Source organism: Taurulus bubalis (genome assembly GCF_910589615.1).
Source record: "Taurulus bubalis genome assembly, chromosome: 4".
NCBI lineage: Eukaryota > Metazoa > Chordata > Actinopteri > Perciformes > Cottidae > Taurulus > Taurulus bubalis.
The window spans coordinates 4,582,208-4,596,549 of NC_136592.1; the positions used below are offsets into that span (position 1 = coordinate 4,582,208).

At 44.1% G+C, this 14,342-nt stretch overlaps 1 protein-coding gene across 1 annotated transcript; it reads left to right on the top strand.

Moving 5' to 3' along the window:
* Positions 1 to 1,007: 1,007 nt before the first annotated feature.
* On the top strand, positions 1,008 to 12,808 carry sv2ba (synaptic vesicle glycoprotein 2Ba; the record flags this gene model as incomplete). Its single annotated transcript, XM_079217207.1, has 12 exons — positions 1,008 to 1,485; positions 6,289 to 6,469; positions 7,844 to 7,995; positions 8,321 to 8,454; positions 8,947 to 9,036; positions 9,753 to 9,866; positions 9,989 to 10,077; positions 10,155 to 10,319; positions 10,469 to 10,602; positions 10,842 to 11,042; positions 11,151 to 11,310; positions 12,625 to 12,808. The coding sequence occupies 12 exons, from the start codon at positions 1,008 to 1,010 to the stop codon at positions 12,806 to 12,808; spliced, it is 2,082 nt and encodes a 693-aa protein (XP_079073333.1).
* Between the last annotated feature and the right edge of the window lie 1,534 nt (positions 12,809 to 14,342).

Consider the following 14,342-nt stretch of genomic DNA (forward strand, 5'->3'; position numbering starts at 1 on the left):
ACAGAGGACCCAGCCTCGGGCCGACAGGCGCTTGAGTTGTAAGAATATGTTCCGACTTCACCGGCAAGTCACGTAATCGTGACAATAAAGCATGTGACGGCCAACTTTCCCCAAATGATAAATAATTTGTGTTACTGTCATCCTATTGGTGCCCCTAGTCTCTGTCACTATGAAAATCAAGACAGATCTGAATGTGTCATCGTTGCAGCAGCGCTGGATCAAAATGGCGTCACGGCATCTGAGGGTGGAGAGACAGTGAGATTATCTGGTTGTGTGGAAGGACACGCAGCCTGCGAGGGAGACTGGGAGTCCTGGACTGCTCTGTCCTGCCACATTACACGTTTAATTTCTGACAGGAATATTAGCCTGTATTTAATGCATGACTTTAAGTCCATTTACAAGAAGTAAAGAATAGTGTAACATGGATTACACACATGACAGGTTAGGGAACTAAAGCAAGGGAACTAGAAGCTAGACAAAACAGTGAACATAAACGGTGGGAAATTAAACACAAAGAAATGTCTCGCCCTTATATAGTCGGCAAATCACATAGCTGCTTCTCGACTTTCAAGGACGTTGTCAAAGAGAGTCAAAGGTCCTGATGTACTCCGTCAATGTTTACATTGTATAAATGTCGTGAAGCCCTTTGAGACTGTAATTATGACTGTTGTTGCTGCCCTCTACAAGTGCATTCTTCTTCTTCTTCTTCTTCTTCTTCTTCTTCTTCTGCTGACAGATCATTTGTGCGGTGTGCATTGTGTTTTAGGTCCAGCATGCAGCGCTGTGCACGTCAAGGAAGGTAAAAGTCTTTCAAGGCAGCCATTGAGGCCTTCGATCTGAGACCGAGACTCTCAAGAAGATCGCACAGAATTCCTGCACTAACACCGAGAGCAACTCACAGCTCCTGAGGAGGATTATGCCATTATAGCTGACAACTTGAGCTTCCTCAGAGTACCACGGCGACAAGGCAAAGTCAGTCCTGCTGCCGCTAGCACCCAGCAGGAGCCATGGATGACCCCTACCACAACAACGTGAGCCAGCAGGTGACAGAAGGTGGGGAATACACCTACACCCAGGATGGAGGAGGTCAAGATGGCTACCCTTACCAGGCCGACTACCCTCCGCAGGACGAGGACGCTCGCAGCGACGCCACGGAGGGCGCGGACGACGATGAGCGTATGTACGAGGGGGAGTACCAAGGCGTCCCCCACCCCGACGAGATCAAGGAGGCGCGGCGGGCGGCTCGGACGGAGGCCAGGAGGAAAGCCCGTCAGGCTGTCCATCAGGAGGAGGAGGAGGACAACCTGCCAGAGCAGTACGAGACCATCATGGAGGACTGCGGCCACGGGCGCTTCCAGTGGACGCTGTTCTTCGTGCTGGGCCTGGCGCTGATGGCCGACGGCGTGGACGGCTTCGTGGTGGGCTTCGTCCTGCCCAGCGCCGAGAAGGACATGTGCATATCCAACTCCGACAAAGGACTGCTGGGTAAGTGGCAGCAGAGGGAGGGGAAGGTGGGAAATCGGAGGTGTCTGCTGAGTGTGTGTTGCGAAAACCTGGCTTCAGATTTTCATTATAACTTTAAATAACCACCTTTTGAATATATATATATATTCACCCTCTTTGTATCATAAATGTCTGTACACAGTTAAAAGTTGCTCACATAATTCAGTCCAAAGTGAGTCAGTGAACTGACTGTCTGTAGCCATGTGGCCAGCTATCATGGCTACAAACCTGTTTAGCAAACACATTTCTCCAACCCAGCTAATTACAAGTCCAGCTAATTATAATGATCTGTTGAATGGTTCCAAATCTTACCCAGAGAGGAGGAATCCCATCAGTGAAATGATCTGCTGCTTGGCCAAGACAAAATCCTGCATATGTTTGGCTCTTGATGGCACATGATTGCAGACCACAGACAGAAAAAGCCCCCCGCCCAAAAAAAAAGCTTGGCTCTTTTTGAGCAAATGCAAAAATTAAGAAAAATAAGTAACATTGTGTGTCCTCATAGGAGTGTAGGTCCATTGTGAGCCAGACTGAGACTGCCTTGGCACTGGAAAGTTGACTTGAGGATCGTAACGCCAGATGTTATTTGTTTAAATATGTCAGATACCAGACACAGAAATAAGCGCCTGCTTTCAATACGCTTTGAACGTTGAATATACTGTGCATTAAGGAGAGTATTTTCGTTGCCTGCCAGCTTTATTTGTTTCCAAATATTGTACCACAACCGTAAACACGCCAAGAAATGTATACTGAAATCTGTATGCAGCATGAGCCCGACTTACTGGGAAATGTACCTTGAAAGCGTCTGCTCCTCGCTTTGCGTGCAGACAACCAAACTGCAAATAAAAGCCCCTCACCTTATTTCCCAGGCCTCGCGTGAAGCCAGGCAACATGGCAGACTGCGCATAGCTCATTTCGCCTTAACAACGGGCTCCTGGGACGAGGCATTGCGAGAGATTGATGAGGAACCCGGAGGTGATTGTATTCAGTGTGTGTTCCCAGGCTAATATGGAGCATGTTGCAGCAGTCAGAGAGCCTGGCGGCCTGCAGCGCCCGGTGCAGAGCTGTCAGATACGCTCCAGGCCTCTGACAGGCTGTGGTAGCAGGAGGAGGGCCGCGGCGAAAATGAAATCACAGCGTCTGTTTGGGCAGAGCGAGCGGGGAGCGCCGATCATCAGCTGAAAATATGAAGTAGATCTGCAGAATGATCCCTTTTGTTTTATTTATCCTCGCTCATGCTCTGTTCACTAGGCTAACCAGAGCAGAAATGTACTTATTCCTAACCGTAGTCTTGGATAGCAGATAAGACTCCCAACCTTTTGTTGACAAGAGGATGATAGCCGGTGCGCTCGCCCTGCATGGCGGTTTTATTGTTTAATCCATAGAGTGTAAACACAAGAGGCTAATAGCGGGAGACACAATGCTGGAGACAAAGAAGGAAAAGGTTTTAAATCATGGACTTGATGTGGTTGCAGATATTTAGCCAGTTATCTCAAGGAAATTGTTAAACTTCAGCAATGCAGCTAATGCATATCTGGAAGTGCAATTAAAAAACTCTTTTTGGATGCTTCCCCACTGATATGCAAGGGATAATGGAGACTACTTTTGGTGAAAAACAATTATTTATTCATTCAGATGCCTTTGTCATTTTGATTAACTTTGATTTTTTTTCTTCTGGATTATAGAGATTTTCTTTGTCCGTTTAAAGCTTCACAACACTCATGTTAAGTTATCTCTCAGCTGCGCCAATTTATAATTATTCATTGAGTGTCAAGTTCATCTTAGTTCTTTGTAACAACTAGCCAGTTTAAAAGGAATTATTTACTAAATTGGGTTGTATGATGCAATTTATACAATTTAACAAATGTGTTTAAAAAGTTGCTTTGAAGTCTTTAGTGTCCTAGAAAACTTAGAAAAGCAACAGTTTTTGGGAGCCTAATAATACATTGAATTTAACTGATAATGCTTTATGAATGTGGGCATTATTCTGTTTTGTTTATGAGTGCATACATGGAGATATACATTTCAGAGTTGGCATTCATGTAGTTTAGAGTGAGTGGGTAGTATCAGATTATGCTCACGTAACTGACGTCATTTGAGAGGTTAGCCTAATGTTAGTGGCATAACATTTTTGTGTCAGATAAAATATGTGTCAGATAAAATATGTAGCACAAATGCTACACCTAGCTGTGTGACAAGCAGCTATCATAGACAGTATATAAGAAGTGGACCGTTTCATGAACTGAAAACAAACTGTGAAAGGGTCAAAGTTCTAAGACCAAAACGAGGACAACTCCCAGACCGGACACACGTGGTAACGACCTGTCAATCACAAAGTAGCCCCGCCCTAAAGCATCCCCTGCTTTATGGTCTGTTTGACTCTAAATGACCATCATTTACTAAATGAACATCATGCTGTATTGAAGAAGACTTGAAACTAGAGATTGAAACAATAAACTCATGTTTACAATGTTTACTGAGGGAATAAATCAAGAGAGAAGTAGACTAATTTTCTCATAGACTTCTATACAACTTATTGCAACCAGAGGAGTCGCCCCCTGATGGCCATTAGAAAGAATGCAGGTTTAATGCACTTCTGCATCGTCGAAAAGGTGAATACATCAAAATACAACAGGAAACAAATTACAAATAATCCGGGGACCATGATAGGCTGTACATACGACTATAACAGCTCTCTAGATAAGAAGTAGTTTGTGCAGTGCAACCTGGCATGTCATGAAGGCTAAATCTGAATTTGCGAACAGCTGCTTCCAACAATTGTAGCTTTCATTCACTGGATACAAATTCAATCAGTCCTGTTTTGAGGCAATCTGAGAAAAGCAGAACTGACATCGAGGGACAATGCAGCAGATTATTACTTCAAGGTGTCCGTTGTTCAGGATTCATAAAACTCACGCCTAGTTTCCACAAAGGGGAAGAGCAGGTTGACCTTCAGGTTCATTCTCGTTCTGCAGGTCAGAGCGTCCCTGAGCAAGACATTGAAGTATGTATGTGATGAATGAAATCAAGGTTTTAATTGCAGAAATGGAGCTAATGCTGCAACGTCAGTAATGAGTTGAATTTCTCATAACAAAGTCATCTGCGTTCTGAAAAGCTTCATCAGTTGAACCACGTAAACGGGGCTCGCATTTCTTTGGTCGGAGCACATTGCATGGTTGGAGAACACATTGAATGGTTGGAGAACACATTGCATGGTTGGAAAACACATTGCATGGTTGGAGAACACATTGCATGGTTGGAAAACACATTGTATGGTTGGAAAACACATTGTATGGTTGGAGAACACATTGAATGGTTGGAGAACACATTGCGTGGTTGGAGAACACATTGCATGGTTGAAGAACACATTGCATGGTTGGAAAACACATTGCATGATTGGAGAGCACATTGCATGGTTGGAGAACACATTGCATGGTTGGAGAGCACATTGCATGGTTGGAGAACACATTGCATGGTTGGAGAACACATTGCGTGGTTGGAGAACACATGCTCCGCGGGTGTCTGCGGATAATTGTCTCTTCATCGAGATGTGCTAAGTGCTTTCACTTTTTATACTATAAGAAAAAGGGGAAATTGTTCTTTCCCCTCCAGGGATTCAGTGTCTCCGCTGTGCTCAAGGACACTAAAACAGACAGATAGAGGCTCGGTGCTGCAGGCCTTGATCCTGGGCCTCCACCTGAAGGACAGGCTGTAACCACAAGGGCATTCCTGTCACCCGGTCCATGTGCGCGACGTAAGGCGCACGCCTGGCCTTGAGCAACAACTTGGCCAAGATATTAGGTGACAACGTTGGCCCCGACTCCTCGTCTCCGGGTGCCCTCAGCGAAGACTCTCATTGAATGATGACGTGTAGCAGCGTGGAGCGTTCGGATGGCCTCGTAATCCACAGGGGAAGGTGCACACTACGGCTCCACGTGCCGTTAAGCTGCTTAGTCCCACTGTAATTAGGGCTGTGCGTAGTAAAAACACAGAGCAGGCAGGATGTATGGGTCTGGAGGGTTAAACAACACGGTGAGGTGGATGGCCCGGGTTGTAGGTTACAGCATAATACTCTCCCTGCAGACACACACACGAAAAAAGGAAGCAATCATTGTTATCTCTAATGGGCGGCACAGAGCTGTTGCTTTGCAACAAAAAATGAAATGGCAGAGCAGACCTCCCGCCTGGTGCATGCTGGGATATGCTCCGGGTCGCCGTGACTCGGGAATCGGCGGATAAATTGCGACAGAATGAATTATGTATTGTTAGAGCGAGTAATCAAAGTTAACAATAAAATGTCAGACTTTAAGAGGGGGGAAAAAAATAAGAATAAATGGAAGGTGAATATTGTGGAAGTGACACACCTCACAAATCATTATGACCTTTATTGCTCAGTCACAAATCTTGGGAGCGTCGTTATCGTTTCTTTCGTTGTTGATCAGAGTGTGTGTGTGTGCGTGTGTGTGTGTGTGTGAGGACGCTTCACACTGAATCACGCTGCAAAGTGTGATGCGTCTGCAGTGGCTCTGTGTCCATGCGAGGGGGAAGGGAGCCCCCTTGTGGAGATCATGGCTCTTTATTCTTTTCTTCTTTTTAATAACAGATCTACCACAGTTATTCCTCCTAGTGATGCTTCTGTGTGCGAGAACATACAGTATTAATGCAGAGCCTGCACTGTGTGTTTCAACGACAATCAAGTGTGCATTTTAAGGGAGCCAAACATGTATCGTTGACCTTTGAGTGTAAAGGTCAAATGTTGTGTTTGTGTGTGTGTGTATTTCGCAGGTCTGCTGGTGTACGTGGCCATGATGGTGGGGGCCCTGGTGTGGGGGGGTCTGTGTGACAAGATGGGGCGGAGGAAGTGTCTGATCTACGTCCTGACCATCGACCTGGTCTTCTCCTTCCTGTCCTGCTTCGCTCAGAGCTACGGCTTCTTCCTCTTCTTCCGGTTCTGCTCCGGCTTCGGGTGAGACACGTTCACGTTTGCCTGAGAGTCAGACACTTTTTTTTATATAATAATGATTGACCTTTACCATCATTAATCATTTTTAGTGGAAAAGTTCATAACCTTTTTTTTTTTTTTTTGGGGCAAGACAAGCGAATCCCCGCGTTTGCATTTGACAGGCGTCTGTTCCCAAATAAGACACCTGACATTTAGGTGAGATGAGTGATGGGAGGCGCCTCCATTAAACCCTTTGAGAACAGGCTGAGGCAGGGAGAGGCCGTGAATCAGCAACCACGGTTGAAACAAGTGTTAGTTTATTTCCCCTTGTTAATAAAACACATTTACATTGTACGCCGCACACAGGGAGATTTCTGTTTGTTTACTCCATTAGAGCATTTCCTCCTTACGCCAATTAAAACAAGTGAACAATGCTCTTTGCTTGTTTTTCATTTGCGTTTTTATCGCTAACTTCCCGCCGCCGCCGGCCCCTCGGAGTGAAGCTTTTTTTTTTTCTTCACATTTCTTTTGATAATGATTGCGACCTGAGTGGACCCAGACCTGCAATATGGATGTTTGAGCTTTTTGCACAGCTGAGGTCACCAGAATGAAACGGTCCACTGCTACGGATCAGCTGTGATAACGAGCTTCATGTCAGTCAAGACCCAGGAGCAGCCGGACTCAAGAGAAAGACAGTTGTCTTAAAGTTGAACGTTCTGTATCGGGGTCGCCAAGAGTTTTTCTCTTCTTAGTTGAAACTAATTATTATTATTATTTTTTTTTTTTACCACTCCAGTAATTATGCATGATCTCACAACATACTGATTAATATGAACTTGGAGGTTTTGATTGCATTCAATTCATGGTTACATTTAACAATTTAATGTGTGTTAACCGGACAATTAAGCGCAACATAAATGTTTTTTGTGAACATTTAGTCTCGAGCCATTGGTTATTTATATGCTCGGTTCACCCAAACAACAGCTATCATAGAAAGTATTTATCCAACAGAAAGTAGTCTGCTCACAGCAGCACAAGCCTCCAAAAAAACATTGCTGTTGAGTCTTTTAAAAGTAATATCCAACGTTTTGAGCATTACAAATGTAATTCCATGAACCTCCGATGTGTGGGGTTGGAGTCAGAGAGAGACAAATAAAACCAAAAGTATCTGTGTAGCTAGACATCAGTAACAAGTGTGTTTTGTGTAACTTGGGTGAACCAACCATTTAAAAAAAAGAAAAATACTTGCAGTAAAGTCATCAGAACAAATGAGCTCACAATCACTAACAGGAATTACAGCAAATAATCCTCTGAATCCTCCGAGTACGATGGACACATTTTTAAAAGGGTTCCGTGAGGAAGATTATTTTCTCAGACGTCTTGCGATTCCTCCCCCAGGATCGGCGGCTCCATCCCGATAGTGTACACCTACTACACCGAGTTCCTGCAGATGGACAAACGCGGGGAGCATCTCAGCTGGCTGTGCATGTTCTGGATGCTGGGAGGCCTGTACGCCTCCTTCACCGCCTGGGGAATCATCCCTCACTATGGTAACGAACGCACGCGCTGACTCGACAGAACCAGACACGTTTCAATTCACCGGTGGTGCATTTAGTCGTGGAACTCTTTTTTCTTCTTCTTCTGTCTGTTGTTGAGCTTGAGCCTCACTTTGAGAATTTCCCCAAGGAAATAAATACGGAAAAACTCGAAAATAATAAATCTATGGGAGTCCAACGGGTTGTCACGGTTTTTAAATCCATTCAATGTTTGCAAATGCAAAAAGGGCTAGAAGATTTATCGGTGCGTAAAAATAGATTTTGTAGAAACAAAAGGGTGTGTTAAATATAAAGTGCTCTTTACTGGATGCTTTCCCAGGCTGGGGCTTTGCCATCGGCTCAGAGTTCCAGATCCACAGTTGGAGGCTGTTCATCCTGGTGTGCCTCTTCCCGGCGCTGGCTGCACTCGTCGGAGTCGTCTTCATGCCGGAGAGCCCCCGCTTCCTCCTGGAGGTCAGAGCCACTGTCGCCGGATGGAAAAAAGATTCAAATATGGGGTTTTATTGTCTGCAAAACTTAAAAAAATACATTTATCTGCACTGCTAATAGGGGACAGATTAAGATTCTTAAGATGCATTACATTCATTATGTCAGGGTCCAGTACTAAACAGCGAGCTGTGATTGGCTAAGATGTGTTGAGTCATCATCGGCCACCACTGCAACATCCCACTGCTGTGCAAAGGTAGCGAAAGGCTGCTAAGGCGCCAGCAGAACACCACCCACCCCTGCTTTTTCACCCGGCTTCATTGTCAGCCCTTTAACCACATGTGGTATTGTGTTTGTATGTTACAGCGGGGCCGTTCCAACATATCACACACACGCCAAATGATCAGCCCCCCATCTGATAAGAGGCAGACCTCATGGGAACGTTGTCTCAGCCCTGAGAAGTGTCACAGAACGCTCTCGAGAAGCGGACTTTCATTGATGTTTTTTTTCTTCTCCCAGAGCGCCCGACATGATGAGGCGTGGATGATCCTGCGACGAGTTCACGACACCAACTGGAAGGCCAAGGGGGAGCCGGAGAGAGTGTTCACCGTGAGCGCCATTTTTTTGCCCAATCGCCCAGCGTTCAGTTAGCGAACTCTGCAGTTCGTTAACGTTGTAAATGCACACGTGATCAGCTGTCACAAATGACATAATCAGCCGTCCAATCGACTGAAAGCCAGGATAGGGAGCCAGACCAATAGTGGATTTTTAAATGCCAATATGACAACGATAGTTTAGAGTCGGGAAAAGCCGACTCGCATAGTTCAAATTTCCAATAGGCAGTAACATTTTTCCAATCAAAATGTCTGTCTGTGCTATTAGATAAAAACATGAACGTCTTGTATTAGAAATAGCACATTTTACGTGCTGCGTCTATACTCACGGAGAACAGGTGGAACGCTTTAAGCCAGATGAGCGCAGATCTAAATATAAAAATGAATGATGGCTGAATTCCATTTAGCTGCTTCGGTTTCAGGGTCATGTTGTGCATTGTGTCATGTCGTACTGGGACACATACAGTGTGAATTGTAAACACACACAAAAAAAACACTTCTGGCTCATTATCATCAGGTGGCCTAATGGCTTACACATGTTCAAATATCAGTGAGAATGTTACACAGATGTCCTGATAAAGACAGATGACATTTTGAATTATAAATAATAATAAAAAAACAATGGGTCCTTTTGTATGAAGCTTTCCTTTCAAATGAAATGATCTGACATCTGAATCTTTAATATGTCCTAACTCCTCTCTCTTTGTGAAGGCGACCAACATTAAGACACCACAGACCCAGGAGGACGAGTTCATAGAGATCCAGAGTGACACCGGGACGGCCTTCCAGCGCTGGACCGTCAGACACATGACTATGCTGCAGCAGGTCTGCGGACCAGCGCTACGCTAAAATGCTAAAATACAAAAGAATACGAAGAATTAAACAAAAGCATTTGTTTTCCGGCAGAACTGACCGTGTGTGTTTTAAATTATCTGTCTCTCTTTCAGGTGATGTCTAACATCATGTCCCTATCAGCCCCAGAGCTCAGACTGCAAGGCCTCTTCCTGGTTATTGTCTGGTTCTGCTTGGCTTTCAGGTAGCAACACTTATATTTAGAGAGCTATCTTAAGAGAGAAGAAATGTCACTGTTAATGTTATGTTTCTGTGTATCAGCTACCACGGGCTGGGAGTGTGGTTTCCGGACATGATCAAATACATGCAGTATGAGGAGTACGAGTCCAAGGTCAAAGTGTTCCACCGAGAACGGGTCGAGCGCTTCCACTTCAACTTCTCCCTGGTCAACCAGATCCACCGCGAGGGAGAGTACATCCATGACAAGTACGTTGCCTCGACACTGCCCCTCACACACACATACGTGTATATATATATATATATATATATATATATATATATATATATATATATATATATATATATGCATTATTGTATATTCTGCTGCCTAATGAGATTCATCTCTTTTCATTTAGGTTTGCAAACATTGAGATAAAGTCTGTCAAATTCGAGGATTCTCTGTTTGAAAACTGCTACTTTGAGGACGTCAGGTCAACCAACACCTTCTTTGAGAATTGCACCATCAAGAACACTGTCTTCTATAACACAGGTATCATAAAAGATTACTAGGCTGAGGAATCATTGTAATAAAAAATGTAAAGACCTTTTACACTGCTGGCTCCTTAAAGTCTCGGGCTCAATGAACTCAACTAATTAGTGTTGTAAAATACTTAAACATTAATGCCGCCCTAAAACGCCCATCTTAATCGAAGCATTAACACTTTGCAATACGTTGGTCCTCCAGCACCGAGAGGAGAAAACCTAATGTCATCCCTCTGTTCTCTCCAGACCTCTGGCAGGAGAAGTTTAAAGACTGTCGAATGGAAAACACCACCTTCCTCCACCCGAAGAAGGGCTGCCATCTGAACTTCCTGGAGGAGAACGACATCGTCATCTACATGGTCAGCTTCCTAGGCAGTTTGGCTGTGTTGCCTGGCAACATCCTCTCCGCACTGTTCATGGACAAGATAGGACGAATCAGGATAATAGGTGACATCAGCAGAGTGGAACAGTATTAGTACAGTAACCCCCGGACGGGTGGGATTTTAGTACGGTTTTGACCAAACCTGTTTTGTCATCATCCATCTGTCGTTCCAGGTGGTTCTATGTTGGTGTCGTCTGCCTGCACTTTCCTGTTGCTGCTAAGTTTCAGTCAAGGAGCTGTAATCTGTTGGCAGTGTCTCTTCTATGGCACCAGCGTGGCGGCCTGGAACGGATTAGAGGTCATTTCTGTGGAACTCTACCCCTCCTCTAAAAGGTACGGTCCAACTATCCCTCTCTGCCATACCTCTGTTCATCTCTACCCCTTCTCAGTCAAGTTTGTTCCGATAGCTGTTCGCTAAACTCTTCACGCATAGAAAACTAATCGGACTAGAACGGACATTGAACAGTTTTCCATGGTCATTTGACTATTACAAAAGAACGTGCAGATTGCTGTCATGGTGACAACACACGTCAGTGGAATCGTAAGTGGAATCGTAAAGTGTTCGCTAGGGAAGAGATCGGACGCAGCTCCAGAGCGATGCTGTCTTGTTTGCTAGGTAGCTTGTCCATTGAGGGAGCAGCCGGCAGCGGAGCGGAGGGCCGTTAAACCCAGCGGCTGCCTCTGGCCACCGGCCCGCTCATTTTCTGGAGCCGATGAAGTATTACAGCATGGCGGAATTAGCCGCTAGATTTGCAATAGATTTGCTGGTTTGAGAAAATTGTTACTCATCTGGCAGTCTGCATTTCTGCGCTGTGTCAAGAGCGCGTGGATGACACATTAAGTTAATACATTTTAATGATTTACTCTCTACACTTTGTAACATTACTACTACTCGTTTAAATTGTTGACGCAAAACCTTCCCTCCGAGAGTTTGCGACTTGTAGTTTTTTACCCTTTCAAACAAAAAACACAAGAAAGATTATAATCAATAGTGTGTTTATCTGTTCTAATGAAAGTTGCCAACGTTAGCATGCCCAGCTAGCTTACTGCCCACAGTGGTGATATAGTGTTACTTCCAAAGCCTTGCAGCTCAACATTTGCTAACCACGTTGTTCTATGGGGTCAGAAACGTCCGTGAGGGAGCCAAGATACCACTATATCACAGTTTAAGATAATTTTAGGAGCTGTGTCCTCCAGCAACATGAACCCAATAACCAACATTGAGCTAATGTTTGTCAAACTCATTAGTTGGTCCTCATGCTCCAATTTCATTGGTTTCATCCAAAAAAAAGAGATAGCATCAACTAATAAGCTAATGCTTTTGCTCAAAATCAATGGTTATTATAAGCCTGTTGACTTTTGTATTAAAAGCTACATAATTTGTGCCATCAAAAGTATGGTACAATAAAGCACCCAAAGGTTCGAGACAATGTATGCCTCCCAGCTTAGAATTAAAGCTGTGGACCAACGAGGGAGCCGGACCACACCCATTTACACCCTTGCTGATCTGATCCTAAACCGATTCTAAGATGGTCTCTGGTCCTATATCATTTTTATTCAGAGACCAATTTAATCACCAAGAAAAAAAATACTTACACTGTCAAAACAAAGTTAAATGAATTTGCGGATCTTCATCTGTCTTTGCAGAGGGACAGCGTTCGGTGTCCTGAATGGGATCTGTAAGTTCGCCGCGATCCTTGCCAGCTTTATCTTTGCAGCCTTCATCGGCATCACTAAGATCATCCCCATCTTCCTGGCCTTCATCGCCCTCGTCTGCGGAGGTCTGGTAGCTCTCAAGCTGCCCGAAACCCGGGAGAAAATCCTCTCCTGAACAGCCAAACTCCTGCAGCCTCCGGCCCTCCACCACTGTGTAGCTACGGGGAAAGCTGAGTATCAGCTTAAACTTAAATGGAAAGACGAGGAAGAACGTCCATGCTGCGCTAACTGTGTTTCTGAGTTATGATTAAAAATGTTTTAACAAACGGTCTGGTTGCCTACGTGAACCTGTGGCTGCTTTCTATTCCCTCTGTGAGCTCCTCAGGCTGCCCAGCATTTCTGTCACGTCATATAAAACTAGTGTTTGTCCTTTTCTTTTGATCATTTACTGAACCATACACACACCTACACACCCACACCCACACCGACACACACACACGCACACAGAGTGTAGCAACATTTGTTTTCTTTGAGGTTTGTGTAAAAGAAAAAATAATATGGAATGAAAATGTGTCTGTACTTGAAAGGTGATGTAGTTCATGTTACCATGTTGTGCTTTGATTTCATTCCCCGCTGGAAAAAAAAAAAAGCAAAGAGAGAGGACTTATAGTCATAACTTGAATTGGATTTGAATCCCAGCGTATTGATGCCGAGGCTCAGCAGCAATATTACTGCTGGTGTTGTTATTCGGAGAAAACACCTCTTTCATTCAGCCAGTCTTTATTTATTCTGCACTGTCCTGTGGTGTGTAGTCTTCTTTACATGTAGTTGCTTGGTTTGATCTTTGTAGACATAAACCTGGATTTACCATTTTATTAAATGTAGGAGTTTATAAAAACATTTGTGTTGCATCTACTCCTGTTGGTTTCTCCCAGCTGATCCAAATCCAACCCGAACAGCCGACTGGATTCTCCTCCTGTTTGTCGTCCTGTCCTTGACTGGGACGTCGTGTCCGTTCTTAACTGTAGCGCTGTGTACCGTAGGTGGTGATAATAGCGTAGAATCAGAGTCGTATCTGTCACATCTTGCCATGACAACGTGTACGGAATTGTTCTGTTTGTTTCTTGATCTATTTTTTCCGTCTTTTTTCACACAAAAAAAAAACTGAGAATGATACAAAACTGTGAAATAACATGTTTTGATATGATGCTCTCATTTTCATGTTCTGATGAAGAACAGTTTTGCTGCATTTCTGACAACATGTGTCAAGATTTCTAAGGAGCATATTACTTTTTTGTTGATGGCATGACTGAGCTATGTGTGTATGTGTGTGTGGTTGTTGTCCACATGTCTGTGAATTTACACAATAGTCTGACTATAATACTATGTTTGTTGTTGTACATACTGTAGACTTGTGTATATTTGTTGTAAAATAGTAGCTCCATCATGACTTGAATAAAGTTGAGGGCTTATGTTCCAGTTATTTGGTAATAATTGAAACAAGTTGCACACTTTTATGAACGTAAGAGGGTTTCAGACAAGACTTTAAGAAATAGGTTACTTACCTGTTTTGGTAATTACGAGAGTTAAATGAGAAGATTGAAACCCAATTCACACAGTATGCGTTAAGTTTAGCGCTCCAACGAGCTCACGGTAAGCTTAGCTTAGCCGTAAGACTGTAAAAAAAGGGAAACAGCTTGGACGTTGAA